The sequence below is a fragment of the Dreissena polymorpha genome, chromosome 8, assembly GCF_020536995.1.
Source record: "Dreissena polymorpha isolate Duluth1 chromosome 8, UMN_Dpol_1.0, whole genome shotgun sequence".
Lineage (NCBI taxonomy): Eukaryota > Metazoa > Mollusca > Bivalvia > Myida > Dreissenidae > Dreissena > Dreissena polymorpha.
In genome coordinates, this window is record NC_068362.1 from 84,829,690 (window position 1) to 84,852,480 (window position 22,791).

Sequence of the window (22,791 nt, forward strand, 5' to 3'; positions counted from 1 at the left end):
TAAGCAGTCGATCATAACGCACCTCCGAAACTGACCATAATCAGAATCTAACGATGAGTCGCCAGACACTAAATTATTGAACATGTTTGTGCGTTTGTTATGTATTTGTGAGTATTGCCTAGTGCATTTCTTTTGCGTCTCCCTATTTGGTAATTAATTGGCGCCAGCATTCGTTGTTTCAGAGGCCACTAAGTCACTACAATTATATGCATATATTTTCATATGGACACAAGTTTTGGTTCTACAATAAATACGAACATATGAATATAAGCAACGATTGTGATATAAAACCAATTAACAATCTGTATATGCCACCATCAATCAAATATTGTTGACTTTACTTAAATGTATAAAAATAATGTTTACGCCGATACAGAAACCCTACTCGTATGTGTTTTAGAACCCAAAATTGTGTATATGAATCGTATAAACATAACTGCTCAGATTAAAGGGGCCTTTTTCACGTTTTGGTAAATTGACAAAATAAAAAAAGTTGCTTCAGATTCGCACATTTTCGTTTTAGTTATGATATTTGTAAGGAAACAGTAATACTGAACATTTACCATGCTCTAAAATAGCCATTATATGCATCTTTTAACGATTTAAAAACGTGAACAATATTAAGCGTTGCAACGCAAAATGATTTAATAATTTGGAGAGTTCTGTTGTTGTCGTTTTATTTTGTGAAACTGAGAGGATTACTTATTTAAAGTAAACAATACATTAATCATTGTATGGGCACGGATGGATGAGTGGTCTAAGCGGTAGACTTTTACTCTATGACTCCAGGGGTCAGTGGTTCAAGCCCTGTTGAGGGTTACTTTTTTCTTCTTTTTTATTTTATTCTTGATTTTTTAACTGGAGCTTTTTAGATCCAACGTTTACATTTATCAATATAAAGCATTTAATTGCAAACTTCAATACATGCCAAAATTTGTGAAAAGGCCCCTTTAAGATTCAGCGTTTTATTATCTGGTTTGAAAAACAAAACAATTGGAAATCATATATACTCGCTTTGATATTTTGGTTAACACATAGTGCTAAGAGTATGGAAGTAATTTATAATATTATATCGAGAACACTTTTTAATGTATTTGATTTATGTTTCTGTGTAATTATAATGGTCTGAAACAGCTAAGGCTTCCGCAGAGAAAACAACACGAAATACGATACAAGAGTCAGCACAATTCTCGTTGGGGGGTCGGACATACAATCTCCATAGCATATGACCTCTGATCCGACTGGTTCCATTTCCTCTATTTGACTCATGATCTCTCAGCGCCGTATATTTTTAAGATATGTTAAAAGTATGTAACAAGAATATTTCAATGTGAAAGAAGAATTGTTTATTGTATTTTATAACATAAACGAGTTGCATGTGTTTCCTGAGAAACCCAACCATAAATTATTCGTCATTTAAGGAGAATAAGTTATGGAGATTGTTTGGAGGCCGTGGCGACGCTACTCATCGGCTTTTACGCAGCGATGAGTGGCGTCGTCACGTCAGGTTATACGTAATGAACACGCTTAGGAAGTTAGGAAGTAGAACACGCGAAAAAAACAACAACAGGAAGCTTGACACATTTGCTATGGTAAATCGTTTTTGGATTTCTTCGAAAAAACACACTTCAAGTCAAAAAATCTTACTGTTATTGGCGTTGTCAAAAACTGAGCTTTGTTTTTGTTGTAAGGACGCTGATGCGGTCCTTTTTATTAAATCAAGTGTCAAACAATAACTAAAGATTGGAAACAAGCATTCTACACAGCGGGAGATCTCGTGTTATCTTGCGGTCCTTTGTTATTTGATGGTATCAAGCGTGACTTCAGCGTGTATGCCCGTTTGATTCCAATAAACATGACGATATGACTTCACTAACTTTAATTACATTTTAGCCTTTGCCTAAAATCTTTTTTATTGATATTTCAGATGTAAGTTTCATTTTAAAGAGAATATAACAATCCATAGACAGACATACATTTGGTGATTTGAACTTGGAATAGTTTCAGCTATGTTCTCTAACTTCGTACTTAAATGCTAATATCCCAATCAACAACATGAAACAAACATAATTATTTTACCTTCACTAATTACGTATTTAAGAAAGATAATGGTTAAGTAAACATCTACGATGGAGGCACGAATAATTCATTCTCTTCATGGGCGAGGATGACCTCAGCGCGGATTGAAAGCGTTAATTGCTTGACCCCAGTACGAATTGATAGCGTTCATTGCTTGGCCCCAGTGCGGATTGATAGCATGCATTGCTTGACCCCAGTGCGGATTTAAAGCGTTAATTGTTTGACCCCAGTGCGGATTTAAAGCGTTAATTGTTTGACCCCAGTGCGGATTGAAAGCGGTCATTGCTTGACCCCAGTGCGGATTGAAAGCGGTCATTGCTTGACCTCAGTGCGGATTGAAAGCGTTAATTGCTTGACCCCCAGTGCAGATTGAACGCGGTTATTGCTTGACCCCAGTGCGGATTGAAAGCGTCCATTGTTTAAACCCAGTACGGATTGAAAGCGTTCATTGCTTTGCCTCTGGTTACAAGCGTCCCATAGCACGTTTATTGAAAAAAATCCTTATTTATTGTGTTTTATTTCTCCAAAAACGATGCATCTATCAGAAACAATGATTACAAAATCAACAACAGGCAAACACTTACTGATATATGATATAAAGTGTATTTCGAGTTGGTTTGATGCGTTGCTGTTACTTTGATCTAATGCTTATGTGGTCACTCATATGCATCTTAAAAAGGTGTTCATGTGTCGTAAAGTAGTCCCTCCTTAATTTAGTGGATAGTATCCAAGCTTGCCTAAGTGGATTAATATGTTTAAATAAACATTAGAGCGTTCTTTTTATTATGTATGTGAATGTGCATAGCTTTACGTGATTATTATTGAAAGTAGAGCACGGATTAATGGGTGTTGGTATGAAACTCTATTGTTTTGCTATTATAATATTTCATGTATTCACAGTATTCCAATTTTGCGCTTGTGTGAAAATTTCGTTTAAATAAGTGTGTAAAAGCAATATAATGGCAATGTCTTTGTATTTGTATTGCTTATTATTTTATGTATTTTGTACATCGCTATTTTTTTTTTTACTTATTTTATGTATTTTGTACATCGGTACTTTTTGAAAACGACATAAATGAACAGTTATGGTTGTAAGTAGCCTTCTGTAACGATAGGGTGTGATATTTTGCCCGCCATGCTGAGCATGTTTCTGAGAAATGTTTTGAGACAAACAGCTGAATTAACATCATGCCAGTGAGTGTACTCCTATATTAAGCGCACGGTTATAGCACATATCATTTAAATCATTCACTCTTGATATAGTTTATTTATAAGTAATTTCCGAAACCGATTATTTTATGCTCAAAATGTATCCGAACTTTTCGTAAGTTATCACTACAAAATCAGCAAGAACAGTACCCGGATTGTGGAGAATGCGACAAATATATGGCAATTACAACATAAGTTGTTGAACTTTGAACATAAATTGTGGAATTTAGACCCTAGAGGGTTTTGAACCTGTCTTAAATGTACAGCTAAATAGGTGAGTAAGATCTGAACATCAAGCCATTATGTCGTCTGCTAAATTTTGCGTTTTCCGAGACATTTAATTATTTGAAATTCTTTCTTTGGTTCTCACTGTTATAATTTGTGTCACAATAAAAATCTAGAGCAGGGAAATTCATGGGTGTTATATTTTACATTGCAAAATAAATGTTTAAATTGTTTGCTATGCATAAATATTACATAAAATATATTATGTACAAGAAGGGTATCCAGCGATAATTTTAGAAATCAAAAGTATGAGTCCCAGGGCCAGGGACTCGTAGGTTTTAAATCTATTGGTTCAAGAGAAAAAGTATGGGTCCCATCTATGAGCAGAAGAAAAACATAGTTGATCAGTTTATTTAAACATTTTAATGACATCACATGGCTATCTGAACAGTTTTATGACTAGATCACTTCATTATCCATACATCATTTATATAGTACTAGTCACTATTGAAAGCTCAGCAGACTATGTCCCACCCCCATATATTTGGCCTTTGACCTTGAAGGATGACCTTGACCTTTCACCACTGAAAATGTGCAGCTTCATGAGATACACTTGCATGCCAAATATCAAGTTGCTATCTTCAATATTGCAAAAGTTATGGCCAATGCACCATACCCGGGGCATAAGAATGAGTGAAAATCTCTGACCGGCCCCACCCCAACCCCCATAACTTTTGACCCAGGGGTCAGATCAATATTCCAAATAGTGCAGGGTTGCACATATGCTCATAGCTACCAAATGTGTAAGTTTCAAGGATCTAGTGCTTATAGTGTAGGAGGAGATAGAGGCCAGGACAGACAGATGGCGGAGATAACCACAATATCCTCACGCTTTTCAAAAAGCGTGGGGATAACAAACAAGATTAAACAGTTATCAACAAGTTTCATCAGTATAGTTTTCTGCTGTACAGCACAAAATTATATGAAATTGTATAAAACTGTGTGTTTTTATGTCACCCAGTCTACAGTGGGGGTAATCACGTGACAAACAAGATGGCGACGTCCATGCCGAGGCAGGTATTCCGCTCACTTTCCAGCCATAGTAGAAAGAAAGTTACTGGCTTTTATTTCATAGTAATATTCGCTCTATATCTCGACTTTACTCGATGCAAAATTTCTTAGCGAGATGACCTAATTAGGGCTCCACTAAGATAATTTGCGGGGAGTAAAGTCGAGATATAAAGCGAATTTAAAAAACGAAATAAACACTAATCACCTTTTTAACTCACCTGATTGCTCAGGTGAGCTTTTGTGACCGGTCTTTGTCCGTCGTCTGTCCGTCCGTCCACATTTGTTCGTAAACACTCTAGAGGCCACATTTATTGTCTGATCTTCATGAAACTTGGTCAGAAGGTTTGTCCCAATGAAATCTCGGTCGAGTTCGAAACTGGGTCGTGCTGGGTCAAAAACTAGGTCACTAGGTAAAAAAAAAGAAAAAACTTGTAAACACTGTAGAAGTCACATTTCATGCCCAATCTTCATGTAATTTTGTCAAAATGTTTGTCTTAATGATATGTTGGTTGATTCGAAAATGGTTCCGGTCAGTTGAATAACATGGCTGCCGGGAGGGGGGGGCAGTTTTCCTTGTTTGGCTTTATAGAATCCTTGTAAACACTCTAGAAGTCACAATTTTTGCCCAATCATCATGAAAGTTGGTCAAAACATTGGTTATATTGATATCTCGTATGAAATCGAAAATGGTCCAGATCGGTGAAAAAACATGGCCGCCAGTTGGCGAGCATTTTTCTCTATATGTTTATTGTGAAAACATGTGAACACTCTAGAAGTCACATTTTTGGCCCAATTTTCATGAAATTTGGTCAGAACATTTGTTTCCTTGATATGAGAGTTGAGTTTGAAAATGGTTCTGGTCAGTTGAATAACATGGCTGCCAGGGGGGGGGGCAGTTTTCCTTATTTGGCTATAGAGAAACCTTGTAAACACTCTAGAAGTCACAATTTTTGCCCAATCATCATAGAAGTTTGAACAATTTTTGCCCAATCATCATAGAAGTTTGTCAAAACATTGGTTTTATTGAGATCACGGACGAGTTTGAAAATGGTCCAGATCGGTGAAAAAACATGGCCGCCAGGGGGGGGGGGGCATTTTTCTCTATATGTATATAGTGAAAACATGTGAAAACTCTAGAAGTCACATTTTTGACCCAATTTTCATGAAATTTGGTCAGAACATTTGTTTCCTTGATATGAGAGTTGAGTTTGAAAATGGTTCCAGTCAGTTGAATAACATGGCTGCCAGGGGGGGGGGGGGGGCAGTTTTCCTAAGTATTTGGCTATAGCAGGGGTTTTTAACCAGGTTTTCCGAAGGAAAAAACTGGTTATTAGATTGGCGAATGCGGGCGGGCTGGCTGGCGGGCTGGCTGGCTGGCGGGCTGGCTGGCTGGCGGGCTGGCGGAATAAGCTTGTCCGGGCCATAACTATGTCGTTCATTGTCAGATTTTAAAATCATTTGGCACATTTGTTCACCATCATTGGACGGTGTGTCGCGCGAAATAATTACGTCGATATCTCCAAGGTCAAGGTCACACTTTGAGTTCAAAGGTCAAAAATGGCCATAAATGAGCTTGTCCGAGCCATAACTATGTCGTTCATCGTCAGATTTTAAAATCATTTGGCACATTTGTTCACCATCATTGGACGGTGTGTCGCGCGAAATAATTACGTCGATATCTCCAAGGTCAAGGTCACACTTTGAGTTCAAAGGTCAAAAATGGCCATAAATGAGCTTGTCCTGGCCATAACTATGTCATTCATTGTGAGATTTTAAAATCATTTGGCACATTTGTTCACCATCATGGGACGGTGTGTCCCACGAAAGAATCACATCAATATCTCCAATGTCAAGGTCGCCACGACTAAAAATAGATTTAAAAAAAAAAAATAAATTACAAAGGGGGTTAATTTTTTTTGGTCATTTCAAAAGTTCAGTTTGAGTTTTCTCCCTTTATCAGATTTTTTTTTCACAATGAAAACCTGGTTTTGTGACAATTTTGTCCCTTGTTCTGCTTATTTTGGGAAAAGGAGTCTGACCAAATTGGGAATTTTTTATCGACAAAATTGGCCATTTTGGGAATTTTTGCTTCGATGAAACGGCTCATTTGGGAAAAAATTGTGAATTTATCATGCTTAAATAATTCAGTGGTTTAACAAGTAAATTTGTTTTTATTTGTTATTTTGTCTTCTTTATATAAACAGATGCTATATTGGGCATGTTCAACGTTTATTCAAGTACTGCAGTTTTGTTTTTCAGTTACAGTTACACTCTGAGATAAGAACTGAACAGTCAAAACCTTAAAGCAGATATTTTTTACCAAAACACTGGTTAGTCAAACAAGTTATAAGACACTTGTTTTTTTGGGGGGGAAATTGGGAATTTTTTTTATAATTTTGGTTTGGGATCAGGTCCGTTTGCTTTGGGAGTGCCTCCGTTTTTCGGAGGCGCAGACAGACTGCTGACCCGTCTGTAGATCTGCCGTGGAATCTTATGGAATTCTATGGAAATCGTTAGATGGAATTCCGTGGAGTATTGGCACTAACTTTCCATCCAATTCCATGCAATCAATGGAAAAGTTAAAAAAAAAACAGAAGAGGGACTTGATATGGGATGGAATTTCATAAAATGCCGTGGAATTCCATAGAATTCCGTGGCATTCCATATAATGCCGTGGAATTCCATAAAATGCCGTGGAATTCCATAGAACACCGTGGAATTCCATAGAACGCCGTGGATTTCCATAGAACACCGTGGAATTCCATGGAATGCCGTGGAATTCCATAGAATGCGGTGGAATTCCATAGAATTATATGGAATGTCATGAAAAGCTATGGACATTAATAAAAAGCTGGAATAAAATAGAAAAAAAAAGATTATAGATTAAAGGCATTTTATTGATTTTGAACAACAAAATTTATTGTAAATGTAACTAAAGGTTTCATCATAGAAGTTCAACAAGAACAATATCTGTCATCAATCATTAACCACACACATGCAGTCACAGTACATATTCAAAAATGAGTGGTTTTACATTTTCATAAAGTACCAACTCTCTTAACCACAGGCATGCATGCACACATTCAAAAACACATCCATAAACATGCACACATATATACAGGTGAGAAAAGAAAAACTTATAAAAGGCACAACTAATATAAAACATAGAAGTAGAATTTTACATTTCTGTTATGACAAGTATACTTCCTTTCTCACATATGTTCAAAAACACACACAATTACATGCACACACACACATCACGCACAATTGTTCTAGAGTTTTTTCTCATAAATTTTAACGTTCAACAACTGTTCCTTATTAATTCTAGAACACTTTCAGTATGATAACAGAAGTTCAGTTCTAGTTGATGTGTTCCAGTACAATTCTAGAAAAGTTCCGAAGGTTAACTTCAAATATTTAAGTCTGAAACCAACTTTCTAGAAAACATAAATTCCCATGCAGACAGCCAGTATTCAAGTACTGAGCATAGTTAATAATAATACATAACAAATTAACAACTGTTGTAAATTTGTTATTTATTATACTATGCTCAGTACTGTTGAACACTGACTTTATTCAATTATCCAAGTTTAAAATTCCTAAATTAAAAAAAACAAACAAATAAATTAAGGCAAAAAACAAACACAAAATACAATTCACAAAATAAATAACTGGTCTTTTTTATACAAGAAGTAACCAAAATAAAACATGTCACAGACTGCCAGGCTTAACACAGAGGCTAGTTTTTAAAAATGTTTGTCCAAGTCTTCCACTGCCATTTTCCTTTACTTCTGAGAATATTGAACACCAGTCACTGCCTCCGGGTCCTTTTTGGTATGAGGTACATTGTATACTGCTCACATGTGCTCTACAGAATAAAAAATCATAAAAATGTCTAAAGCAAAGAGTTATTTACATTCAAACTATAACAATAGATTGCAAAGCAATATGGTCCCCTTCTTGTTAAACTTCACTATTTTAAGTTTTGTTAAATATATTTGTTGCCATAGCAACCAGAATTCTTGCATTATAAACAACATGAAATGACGTGCAAAATGTCCTTATTGTCATCTGTTCATGTTTCAAGTTTCATGAAAAAATACTTAGAACTTTTTAAGTTATTTCAGGATCCAGAAAAGTGTAACTGACTAAATAGACCAATATATTGAATTCCAAAAAGACAAAATACTTTCAGGTGGTTAACATTAAATAACTTATCTAGCCCAGGGCATGACAATATTTACCATGAATTTGTGGCCCTGTAAGTCCTCTAGGTAAATGTGCTTACAGAGCCGCTTTGCTGTTGGATTATTTCCCTGCCAAACTCTGCAGTATCTTTCATCAACTGGTCAATGGTAATTAAAGCACATAATGAAAATGTATAGGGAATGTAATTCATGAATTGTTTTAAATATTAAGTTGTTAAATGGTCTTTAGAAAGAGAACTAAAAACGAAGTGAATACATCGCAAAGCACTTAGCATAACTTAATTTGTTGGTATGATTAGTACAAATTTATTATTGCTATAATTAGAATGATGTGTAATTCTATTGGTATGAAAATGCACACTCGGATACCGAAAAACCAATTCCATTGGTTTAATTTTTTATTTACAAGCAAATACGTTGAATTGATATCCCCGGCCAATATGCTTCTGGACACAAGTATTATATTTGACACTCAAACAAGCATTTTTTAAAGATACAAAGGGCCATAACCCCGTTTTTAACAGATGGTGTACAATGCCATTTGGCGTGCATCATCCTCTTATCCATATATATATTCGAACTAGGTTTCAATGAAATCCGCCAAAGCACTTCCAGGATATGGCCTTGGACACACAAAAAAGCATTTTTTCAAGATACAAAGGGCCATAACTCTGTTATTAACTAATGGCGTACAATGCCATTTGGCATGCATCATCCTCTTATCCATATACATACTCATACCAAGTTTCAGTGAAATCTGCCAAAGCACTTCCAAGATATGGCTACGGACAGATGGAAAGACGGACAGACGGAAGGATGGAAGGACGGACAGACAACGCCAAAACAATATCCCTCCGCCTATGGCGGGGGATAATAATAAACATTAACACCATTAATGAACATTGAGTGCTCAACATGCACAATACAAAACTTCCTTAGCCTCAGTTCCATAACCTTGCATGATAAAATTCTGATACTACATTCAACGTTACATTGTATTAATTTCTCCACATAGGTCTTATTACTTCCTTTTTCAACCTGCAAACTCCACTAAGTGAAAATTTGGGTGACAGCTGCTTTTAAACTAATATTTGCTATACTAAAACCTCAAATATCACATAAAAAGGTCTACAATAATGTCATAAGAAGATTAAATTTAAAGGAATATTTAGAAATAATAAAAATCACAAACCTTCAGTTGTTGTTCTATTCCTAGACAGACTGCTCAAACACTGTATGCATCACTCTTTAGCAATATTTCATGTCACTTTCCAAATGATATAAATACATAAGTATTTTAAGAAAGTATTTTTTAATGGAAAAACTATTGAACTCTTCTGTTTGTTAAATTTCTTTAACTTTATTTTAACAAGTTAAACCAGTACATTGTCCACCATGTTTCATGTTTCAATCTAACAGGTAAACTTTCTGTATTTGAATTCAGCCAATTAGAAAAGGCTGTTATATCTTACAACCAATAGATTTGCAGCAAACAAAAGGCTGTTATATCTTACAACCAATAGATTTGCAGCAAACATACCCAACATCTGATGCACAGCACACGCTGGGTTTATCAGATAGATTGTTATTTGACAACCTGGACTGGCTGAGTTTGATATTGAGAAAAAACAGTGTGTATACCACTTGGACAGGGTTAAGGAATTTAAACTTGTAGAAATTGCTTTGAAAGTAACAACTACTCCTACTTCTGCAGAACTACTACTTTAATTACTACAGCATCAACAACACCACCACCAACAACAACAACAGCAACAATAACAGCAGCAACAACAGCAACAACAACAACAGCAGCAACAACAACAGCAGCAACAGCGGCAGCAACAGCAGCAACAACTGCTACTTCTGCAACAACTGCTACTACTGCTACTTCTATTGCTACTACTATTGCTACAGAAACTGTTAATGCTACTACTACTACTTCTACTACTACTACTACCACCACAACCTCTACTGATATAAAAAACACTACTGCTACTACATCAATTACTACAACAACAACACCTACTACAACAACAACTTCTACTACTAATACAGCTACTACATCTACAACTACTACTACTACTGCTGCTGCTGCTGTCGGTACTATGAAGTCTATTTGGCTATTTGTAAGTGTAAGGTGTTCTATATGTGTTCTTATTTCCCATTAGAACTTTTGTAGAACTTACTGGTTCTTAAAGCGTTCTAAATGTGTTCTAGAACTACATTTTAAAACATTTTTAGAAATTTCTTGACCATATTTTGTCCTTGAAATGTTCTAAAAAGGTTCTTGAAATTATTGGAACAGTTTCAGTCCTAAGCCATTTTCCACAAATGTTCTGGATTTATTCTAAAAAAACTGTTTTGGAACAATTCTAGAACATACGTTTTAGAACACAAATATGGAACAGTTCCAGAACTGTTCCAATATCTAGAACAAATTTATAATTATCTTTATTGCATTTTCTTTTAAATACAAAATACATGATGCAAATAAATTCATACATGTATTAAACTACAAATACATTTCAGACAACCAGCGAAAATTTTCTAAGTTATTTTCCATTGATTTCCATCCAAGAAAATGTATAAGTTATTTTCCATAACGATTTCCGTTGAAAAAAATGGCTAAGTCCAACTTTCCATGGTGTTTTCCATACATCCCGTGGAAATGCATGGAATTTTAGTCAAGATTTCATGGAATTCCATAACAGCTTCAGATGGAAAATTGGCAAGTGGATGGAATTCCATCAAATTCCATGGATTTCCATCGATTTCCGTAGAATTCCATAATATTTTCTATGGAATTTCATAGAAAAGTGCTAATGACTATGGCAGATGTACAGACGGGCAAGCAGTCATAAATTTGTGTAAATAACGCTTCATCAATACGAATTGCAAGATAGATACACATTTTTAAACATATTAATCTTTCTGTAAGATGCCAAACACGCACTGGTTATCCAGGAGCGAGTTATTATTAGATATTTTAGGTAAATACTGACTGCTCTCCATTAGAGCTGCAATGATTCGATCCGATTCATCGAAAATCGATTCGAAATGCTTCGATTCGATTACGATACCAAACCTACCAAATTCGATTCGATTCTTTAACATATATACATATACATACATAGATACGTAAAGCGCGCTGTATTCTGACTATTGATACAGGAAGGTGTAGGTTTTATCCTTACCTGTAATTACGACGCGCGCGATTGGTTGCTTATTACTTAAGTCATCCAATCAATAAGCCCGTTACGGTCTACTTTCGGAAAAAGCGTCAAAATGGCTGAACAAGTTGTTGCCGACAAATTGAAATTATCAGATGCGCCAAAGAAGCTAAAATCAAAAGTGTGGCAGTATTTTGGGTTTCGGGATGGTAGCCCTACCAATAAAGCAAAGTGTAAACTGTGCTTCACGGATGTGGCGTACGCCAAGTCCGGCTCAACCACTAATCTAATTTAATGCAATATGTTAAATGAAAACATAACGTTGATTTAGCAAGACAAAGAGGTCGCACAAGTGCAACTACTCAAGTCGCCAGCCAGAAAAGTAGTTCTATTTCTGTTGGAGTTTTGTTAAGTTTATTAGAGAATGTGATTTGTCCTACAGGTAACAGGTGATGCCGTCATGGCACAGTGGTAGACATGCTTATAGCGGTTTTGGGTAAAGGTGTAATAGTGATAGTACTACCATTCAACTGATTCTAGATACGTTCTTATGATTATTTATTTATTTTTTATATTATTGTGTAATCAACACAATCTTCTAGTCAGAAGTTTTTATATTAAAATTGAGTCCTAATTTTCTATTCCTTTTTATGTGTTTTATTGAAATCACATTTGAACAGAAATGTTTATTTTGAGGCATAAGAGTGAATATATGATAAAACTAGGTTTGAAGATGAATCAAATCGAAAAAATCGGTATCGGAGTGTCTGAAATCGAAATCGAATTGAGCTGTTGGTGAATCGTTGCAGCTCTACTCTCCATGGTTAATTTGTTTACTTTTGCTTCGCTGGTAATCTATTTCCGGTGGTGATGATAGACAGTGGTCTTTAGTTTTCAAAAAATATTTATTTGTACAGTAATTTACATATAACGACAATTTGGATAAAACATCTTCTTGTTAAGAACTACAGGGTTGTCATTATGATTGTAAACAAAGGATTATTTTTGAATAGTAACCGATTGGGCTGGGGGTGAAGGGGCCGTCTAGGCCCCCTTGTAGGTCCAGGGCAAGGCAGTGTTAGGGGGGTCAGGGGGGCGAAGCCCCCCGACCGAAAACGAATTGTAGACATTTTAGGGACAAAATACTGCTATTCTCAGAGCATAAAAAAGTTAAAATGAGGTCTAAAAAGAACAGAAAATTGTAAGATTTTCACATTTTTAGTATACTGTACAATGTAAAAACATATTATATTGATAGATCTTTGCATGTTCCAATTCTATCCATTACCCGATAATCCAGTATTATTACGATTTTTTTTTTTTCAAAACCAAATTACGGCCAATATTGACGATGAATGTCGTCCGCCATCGCGATTTGAGAGCATTGAGAACCGTTTATATTTAGTAATTACGACAAATCAACGACTCAATCTAAACTGTTACATGTACCTCCTTTCAGAAAAGTTTGCGAAAGTGAAAGTTAATTTCTGAAAATAAAAACGCGTCTTTCTTTAAATTTTACCGAGTACTTTTCATTCCGGATCGTGATATAACTTGTCAGGTCATTCATGCATGTAGACCTATATGTATGCATAGTTTGGCAATCTCAAAACACGTTATTTACCTACTTATTATATTATGTGTTATGACCATTTGTATAAGAAATTGCATTATTTAATTTATGTATTTTCAAATGCGTATAAATAAATGTGTTCATTTTCAGATTTCATTATTCACGGAAAATTAAGAAAATTCTAGCAACAGAGACACATTTCTCGTGTTTTTCATGTACAGATGAAAATCATGCCAAAATTAGACTTCATGTATAACATCACGTCATTCTTCCTCGGGGAGAGCGTGGACTTAAATATTTAGATGCTGAATAACAACTTCGTAGCACAGAGGTCGCTAATATCTTTTATCTTGGTAGAAAATCGAAGAGCATTTTTTAATATGTGGAAAAAATTTCTCTAACTAAAAAAACTAGTTAATTACGCTCTACAGTGCTACATTCGTTGAAATACGGTCAGTAATAATCTGTGAAATGTACAGCTATTTGATACAGTTTCACGTGGGGTCGGCGTGTATTCGGCTGCCTGAGCGCTGATTGGTTGACGTGCTTACCAAGAAGAATTTGATTGACAGCTGGAAAAATCAATATTGGCCACTCGCTGAGAAATTCATTGAAAACAGTAGTTCTTAGGCCGAGTTAACGGACTGACTGAATGACCGGGTGTCGCTCTACTTTACTACTTTTATTCCTCGTCAATTATTGTCGGTTTGCGTGATCAAAACTTCCGATCGCAATTTTAAAGATTCGGGAAAAACAACCGATTTTCTGGCGATTTTAACCGATGAATTCGATCGGCAATCTGTTAATAATGACAACCCTGGAACTATATCTGAAAGTTAGTACTATGTCGTCATGCATTTCACACTGCTGATACCTGAAAATAATGACATTCTAATTGAGTTAAATATTCAATCAAGTGATGTGGTACGAAAAAAGCCTACCTACCGACCCACATTTAAATTAGATTACTGTTATATACATGTAGATTGAGTAAAAGTCCACCTTTCTGTCCTATAGACAGTCACATATATAGCAATATATGTTTATAACAGTTAAACACAGTTGTTTTTTTTAATAAAAATTCCCCCATGTACCAAAAATTCCCCCTCCTAAGGGCTGCGGACCCCTTCCCCCAAAGTAGTGTGAGGGCGGTCTAGGTCATCCTTTAACGTCAAAGGTCTAAAATATAGATAGATAGACTTTTATTTTCCTCCACTCATGTAGAGCATAACATATAATACCAGGGTTTTACGGGATGCGATATTTTTCGTCAAATACGCATAAAATGCCAGTCAGGACCCGTCATATGTGTTAATTTGCGTCCCATGGAACGCACAATGATTTTACGTATTGGTTCTTGTAATATCAGTAAGAAACTCTGAAAAACAACTGCAATACATAATTTTCTAGAAGGATGTACGAGATGTCTCGCTTGTTAATGTATCGACCAATCATGTTATCGCGCACCTACTGTTGTTAGGTGCAAAGTCCCGGCTATTGTTTACGTTAGCATGAACCAATGATTTGTATTCAGGGTTTTACATTCATGTCAAATTTTAGGGGTCCATAGGACTCTAGTTAATATAACTGAAAAAGTTTAAGCCGAATTCAAATTTCTTTAGCCAAATTTTATTATTTGTAGCCATTTGCTAATTTGGAGAATGGCAGAGCATGACCTGCTTTTGTTTCTCTTCATTGTTTGATCAAATGGAATAATCAGTTAATGACTTAAGTGCTATTACTTAATTTACTGTATTTTCAGACCACAAATGGCCTGTGCACTCCTTGTCCAAAATCCCTTACGAGTCTAAAGAAGTCTAGTTACCAGATCAACAAAAACAAGTGGAAGACAAAACATCATCACCTGACCAGATATCCAGGCTGCGGCATTCCCAACTCAGACATGCAGTCAACTATTCCAACGGCTGATGCAGAAACATCCTCCATTCTCAAACCACATAGCAACAATAACAAGGAAATGGAATCTGATATACCAGGAAAAAAGGTTAAACGAAAATCATCTGATTCAAATGTTCTTGAAAAGGCTGATACAGAAACCTCCAACATTGTGTATGCACACAGAAACAATACAACTGAAATGAAAACTGATATTCTAGGAACAAAGGTAAAACGAAAATCATCAGATTTAATTGAGAGTGAAAATGTTATAGAAAAGGAAATGACCGCTGTAAAGAAAAAAAGACAAGATGATGTTTCTAAACCAACAAGCTCTTCTAGTAATTGTGAAACTGATTGTATTATTAGAACTGATAATTACACTGCTAAGAGCTCATGCTTTATCTGTGGAAAATTGTTTACAAGTTTGGGAGGTTTAAATAGTCACTATGCCATACATTTCAAAGCCTTAAGTGATCCCAAAAATAATTTGGATCAGTTAGGAGCAGTGGTAAGAACAGAAGACTCAAATGAAGCAGATCCCAATTGTTCACCAGCCATGCAAACATTAACGAAGATGAATAATGCATTTGAAGATATGAATACCTTATCAAGGAAGGAAACAAATGGTAATTGCTTTCTTAGTAAAAAGAAAGACACATGTTGTACAGAGAAAAGTACTAATCATAGTTCAATAAGTTGCAAAGAGCAAAATTCAACAGTCAGCAAACAACCAAGACCAGTTGCCTTTATTTTAAAGGGAAGTTGCAAAAATAAGTATAACATCGGTTCAGAACAGTACTTGGAAATGAAACCTAGTCATGATGTATATAAAGAAGCATTGACTGGAAACAGAATAGGAAACATAGACACATGTATAAAAAGTATGGAAGCTGCAGACCAAATTCAGAAATGTGTAAAAGAAAACAATGACAGCATTAGTCCCCATGTGTCCAATAAGCCAAAGGAGACAAACTGCAAGTTTAATCAGTCAAATGACTGCTGTGAATTCAATATCACAACGATTAATGGAACAAATGATAGAACATCCCCATTAAGGTATGAAAATACCTTTATATCAACTGGTTTTGATACCTTAAGTGTATGTGAATATCTTGAAAACAAGGACAGTCTGATGGAAAATACAAATCAATCAACAGAGTTTACAGTATCAATGACAAAAGATGATATAGGATGTGAAACTTCTCATCAGTTGGAGGATGAACAAAATAACAATTTACGTGAGACAAAGCCAAATGAATTTGGGATGATTTTAAACAATGTTTGTTTAGAGTCCCTTGGAAAACTTGTAAGAGATGAAATATTAAGCGACCAAGAATATACAGCTCTAGATAAGGAAAATACTAGAGAAAACAATGATATTGATACCGAAGTTGAGAAACAGATTGAAAGTTGTAATTCAAATCTCAGTACAGTGAGCATAAAAAGTAATGTTAACATGTTTTTAACATCTAGAAGCACAATTAACTGTAGATCAAGTGATGAGAAATATGTAGAAGACAAAGCTAAAGAAACTTATTTAATCAGACCTAATAATTTAAAAGAGAAAACAAAATATATAGAAGATGTTAAATTTGATAAATTGTTGAACAATCAAGATGACCAAACAAAAAATAACACCAAAATTGTCCTCAACAAAATTGATACCATTGAAGTGGAAGATGATAACATTTTAGCTGAGATTAAGGATAAAGTGTCGCTTAATAAGGCTAAGGGTGAAAGCAGTAGAAGTGAAAGTAAATATTATTTTCCTAGCAATAACATGTCATCAGAAAGCATTACAATTTTTGACTCAGAAACAGGAAATGAAAACTCAAACACAGAACAGAAGGAAACAATTGAAACTAGTTATGCTGCATGTAATCAAACTCAATGCTTAGCTAAGCCTTTAGATGAAAAGGTAAAATGTGGTAGTGATGTGGCAACTCTGACATATTCATTACGTCCTAGAAGAGAAAAGGCAAAATTTGTTGAAAACCAAACTGTGACTCCTATCAAAATAATAAAAAAACAAAAAGTTGCAAGAGTAAAGATATCCCAGAAAAAGAACAAAACTTGCTCCAAAAATTATCATGAAATATGTTACAAGTTTTCTAGTGATGATAATAAATGTGAAACATTTGGAAACAGTTTAAGAGGATTATCACATGATGAGGAAGTAAAGCATGAAGCTAGCAATGTGATGAATTTGGTGACATACTGCGATAACTATAAAAAGCAAACAACAATGTCACATGTAGAAAAAACACTTGATTTTCTTCGACAGTCTGGATTTCATGTGCAATACAAACACCAGTTTGACCAACAAACTAGTTCATCAGAGTTTTCATCTTTTCATAATGCTAGACTTGATCCTATTTCAAAGTGCCTGGCTTATGTGTCAAAAATTCCGCCTATGATGATTTCTGATTTGGAAATGAAGGATGGTACAGCTCTTGATTCAGATATGGAATCTGTAGGAAGTTCAACATTTTTCAATGACGCTGATTTGTGTAATACATTTGACAAGGTTGAAGACTCTGATTCTCACAAACTTCAATTAAAATGTGCTTTCATAAAGCATGATTCAGATCTGATAAAATGTCAAATTGGCTCGAGTGGGGAAGTTGATAATAACAAATTTCAGAAGCCTGTTGAACAAGCTAGTGAAATGCATGTGGATGGTGTAAAAATAGATCAGGTTTCTAGCAAACAATGTGATGAGTTATTTGGAAAGTGCGAGTCTGAATCAGATTCTGGAATAGGATCAGGTGTTCTAAAAAATATACAATATGCAGAGGTGATCAATCAAGACTCCAAAAGCAGTTTAAAGCAATGTAAATTATGTAAGAAGTGGTTTCGAAGCCTACCTGCTTTGCATGAGCATACAGATAAAATGCATAAAAGCTACTTTGTTCCTGATTCAGCACAGATTTGCCATACAATTTTGTCACATATAATTGCACCAAATGAACTTACTAATACTGTAAAAGTAAATGAAGACAATGCTTGTAAACAGAAAGAAACTGATTGTGCACAGTGCACAGTGATTTGGTCTGCAATATCAGAGCATCAATCTAATTTGAATGATGAAGTTCTTCAGCAATCAAATTTGGATGATGAAGTACAAAGTAACATTGACTATTGTGACTATTGTGATACATTTTCTGACAACAAATATTCTGAAATGATGAAAGTAATACCCAACCTCAAAACAAAAAACATAATCGTCAAAGTGCAAAAGTTACCAATTTCCAGTTTTAAGACTGCAGATGGAAAGTTGGCAAAATTCATTGGTACCAAGTCGTATCCTGTATGGGTACTTGAAAGTGGGGGAGGAAACCAAGAATCAACATTGAACAAATCAAAGGCAGGGAGATTAAAATATAAAATAAGAGATGCATGTAAACATGATGATCCAAGGCCTCAAAGATACGAAATTATTCCTACTCCAAGTAAAAAAGATAAAGAACATTTGAAAAAATTGTTCAGAGCTCTTGATGATAAGAACAACATAAGCATGATCAAATCTGATTTAGTTGATATGAATGGTACTGAGACTGTTTGTGATATAGTGCATGAAAGCAGTGTTAATACTTCTGCTGATACAGCTGATGCAGAAACTGAAATGAACAAACTGAGTAATGCTATTACAAACCATGTTCAACAAGAACAAGACAAAGTTACATCTAACACAGTGCAATCCAATGTTGTTTCAAACAATATTATTGCGTACAGAACCAATGATGTGATATCTGAAAATGGTCGCTGCAATGAAACATCAAAAGCAAGAAGCCAAACTGAAAACAAAGTTCAGAATACTGGAAATGAAGGTTTTAAACTAAGTAATTCCAATAAGGAATTCTCAAGTACATTTACAGTTAGTGAAATTATACAAGAAAATAATACTGAACCAGATCTGAATAAAAATGGAGTTAACAATAGTTATGAAGATGATGACGATTGTACCAAAAATGATATTGTATTGAATTCTGAAGAGGGTGTGGCTTCTATGAATGTTGATGATGACAAATGTGATTTTCCTCAAACTGAAAAATCAGATATTGACCTTTCTGTTACATTTGGAATACATGACTCAATCATCACTGAACATGAAAAGACTTTGGAAATTGAAGATCGGATGATTATTGAAACATCAGTTGGATTACATATAGATGAATTTGAAGCGGAAATTAGTGATACAAAAATGGAATCAGATGGGACAAGTGAAATTATAAATAACTGTAAGTTTACAGATTTATGTCAAACTTATACATCTAAAGACGAATGTACGGGAGTGAAAGAATTTCTTCATGAAAGGGAAAACAGATATTCCAGGTTGAATACATGGGCAAAGATGGAAGCCATCTTGCAAATTGGTACAAAACATGTCATAGAACGGGACCAAGAGGTTGAATATGAGAACTTACCAACAACTATTAGGTTAGAACAGAAGGAAGCGCAGAATGCTGTTGCTTACCAAATAACAGACTTTGAAAAAGCCATTGACTACAGTCCTGAAAGTAATACAAAATCAAAAACAAAGGGTTGTAGCAAACACAAAGTGGAAGCCCTTAAAGAGAATAAAACTAGATCAGTTGAAAACAAATCTAGGCTCCCTGTGAGACAACAGAAGACAAAAAGTAGCGATATATATATATTGCCACAGTTGACAGGTGGACTCGGTCAGGAAAACCAATGGAATCTTAGTCACATTAAACAGTGTAGAGTATCAAAATCAAAACTTGCACAAAATATCTTAAAGAAACATCAGCTTGAACAAGAGGTTTTCAATAAGAAAGAAATGGAAGATACATTGGAAGACTTTGAATCTAGTTTGATTTCCCGTGAAAACATACCTCCTTTTATGAGAGATGACAAACTGATTTGTGTACTTGAACATGATGTTGGTAGTTCTGTCAAATTTACTTCTGGCCAAGAATTTGATGAAGATTTCGTAAAGTCTTCGCAGAAACAGTCTTTAAAGAAGCTGAAAGAAAGTTTAGAGTTAATGGGAATTATTAAAGACAAAACCAAAGAAGACGTGACTAGATTGTCTCCCAGTGCATCTAAGAAGCAACTACAGTTTTCCACTACTGGGCCTAATAACTCATCTCTCAAACTCATACTGCCCTCGTTTTCTTCAGTTTTTGGTTTATTGAATAATACAATGAAAAGCATTCATGATCAAACAGAGCCATCTTTAGGTCACAGTCTCACAGAAAACCATAGTCAAGAAACAGACACAAGTTTAGAAGATGCTGAATTTGAGTTAAGACATTCACTTTCAGGTTCGCATTGGCATGGAAAATCAAGGTTGTCAGTCTTCCAAAGATTAGGGAAGCCAAAAGGTAATCATTTTACATGAGTCATTCTTATATTTTGTCATTAACAATAAGCCATTAACTCACATTAAAAAAATGTTTAAAATATTCACTCCTGTCACCTCCTAAGACTGTGAAAATTGCTTACCACCCCACTAATGTTGGCCATTAATTGGTTGTACAAAATATACGAAAGTAATGAATTAACATGTCAAATACAGTTGAAACAACATACAATTAATAGTCAAAGGAGATACTGAGGAAACTTTATTGGTGGTATTGCATTATTTTGTTGTTTTGAATTTTGTTGTATCGTGTTGCATTTTGATTGTCTTTTTATCTTCAGAATTTCACAGCAATAACGACAAAGATAGTCAAGGGCACTGTAATGATGACAACAACAATGAAGTTTCATTTGATACCAATAAGAGTAGCTTGTTCAGTGAGAATGCTACTAAAGAGGAAGAAACTCTTACTGCAAACCAATCTAAGGTGGAGAAAAACCATCCAAAAGATACAGGCAAGGAAAGTAATGTGTATTCATGTAATGATAATCAAATTGAGATTGCAGACAAAACAGAAGAGAAACATGTTGAAGATAAGAATAACAACCCTAAATCTGAATTTAAAATAAATGACAGTGATTATCAGTCTTTAGACACAACAGGAGAGAAAGGAAGCATTAAATGGAACAACAGTCTTGAATGTCAAGTAAGTGTAAATGAAAGTGATACTAAGATAATAGATACAATGCAAGAGAAAGGTGACATGCCTGTTAATAACTTCCCTTACTGTTTTGATGACATTGATGAGCTATCTTTTGAGATGGAAGGAAAGACTGAACAGGTTCAAGATGACTTTGATTCAGGAAGTGAAATTGGTATTGAACAGATTCAAGATGACTTTGATTCAGGAAGAGAAGCTGGTGTTGATGACAATTTGGAGCAATCTGTTAAGGAAGCAGGTTTGACAGACCTTGACTTTGATGCAGGAAGTGAAAGTGGTGTTGGCACTTTGAATAAGAAAATTTCTGCAACTGCAGACCTAGTGGAGGAGATGGAAGATGTCCTTGAGATTTATGCCTCTGATGATGACGCAAGTTTTCTTGATGAACCTCTGTATGAGGAAAACAGGTATTTGACCTCCGGTATTGTTTAATATTTAACAGTTACAGTTTGGAAACTATAATTAATGACAGAATGAGTTATATGAAGTAGTTAAAGAATGGTTGTGTTGCATAAGTAGTGAGAGAGAGCTGTTCACTGGTAAAATTTGCTGAGATTCTTTCTGTTATATAGACTATTGATGATTTAGTACACAAAAGTATACAAATTGCAACTTTCTAAAATATGTGTGTAATTTTCTCTACACTGACTTTTTTCCATGATAATGTGTTATGGTAAAATATTGTGTAGAAAGTGGAAAGTTTTGCATCAAATAAAACATTAATAAAGTCACTTCATTTGTTTTGTTTTGTTTGAATTGTGCAGTATATCAACCAAGCAAGATTCCGTGGTAAAGAAAAAATGCACAGCAATGGAGACAGGCACAGACTCATTATTGGTAAGAAAAATGAAGTACTTTATCATATTAAAGTTTTTCTTTTATTGGGAACATTGTAAATTATGCACCCTTTTGATGAAGTGTAGGTACATATATATTGCTTTGCACCTGTCTTTGGATGGATGGTTGGTTGAACACTGATTTTTTAGCTCGGCTGTTTTCGGAGAAAACTCCAAGTTATTGTCATAGCCTCTTCGCCGTCCGGGCGTCATGCTAAAACCTTTACATTGGCTCTAAAATTAAAGTGCTTCCACCTACAATTTCGAAACTTCATATGTACATGCACCTTAATGAGTTCTACACGCCACACCAATTTTTGGGTCACTAGGTCAAAGGTCAAGGTCACTGTGACCTCAAATATAAAACTTTAACTTTGCCTCTAAAATCACAGTGCTTCCACCTACAACTTTGAAACTTCATATGTACATGCACCTTAATGAGTTCTACATGCCACACCCATTTATGGGTCACTA

The 22,791-nt window shown here is 35.1% G+C and overlaps 1 protein-coding gene across 5 annotated transcripts in view; it reads left to right on the forward strand.

Annotated features, from left to right (window-relative positions):
- The first annotated feature begins 3,174 nt into the window (after positions 1-3,174).
- The window catches only part of LOC127841208 (uncharacterized), a 73,051-nt gene continuing 53,434 nt past the window's right edge, over positions 3,175-22,791 (forward strand). For 4 of the 5 annotated variants that reach the window (XM_052369870.1, XM_052369872.1, XM_052369873.1 and 1 more), the window contains exons 1-4: positions 3,175-3,273; positions 15,298-20,782; positions 21,102-21,888; positions 22,246-22,318. In XM_052369870.1, coding sequence (XP_052225830.1) covers positions 3,268-3,273; positions 15,298-20,782; positions 21,102-21,888; positions 22,246-22,318 — 6,351 coding nt within the window. In that variant the 5' untranslated portion in view covers positions 3,175-3,267. Of the gene's footprint in view, positions 3,563-15,297; positions 20,783-21,101; positions 21,889-22,245; positions 22,319-22,791 lie in introns of all 5 variants that reach the window. The other variant, XM_052369874.1, reaches the window with a different exon arrangement.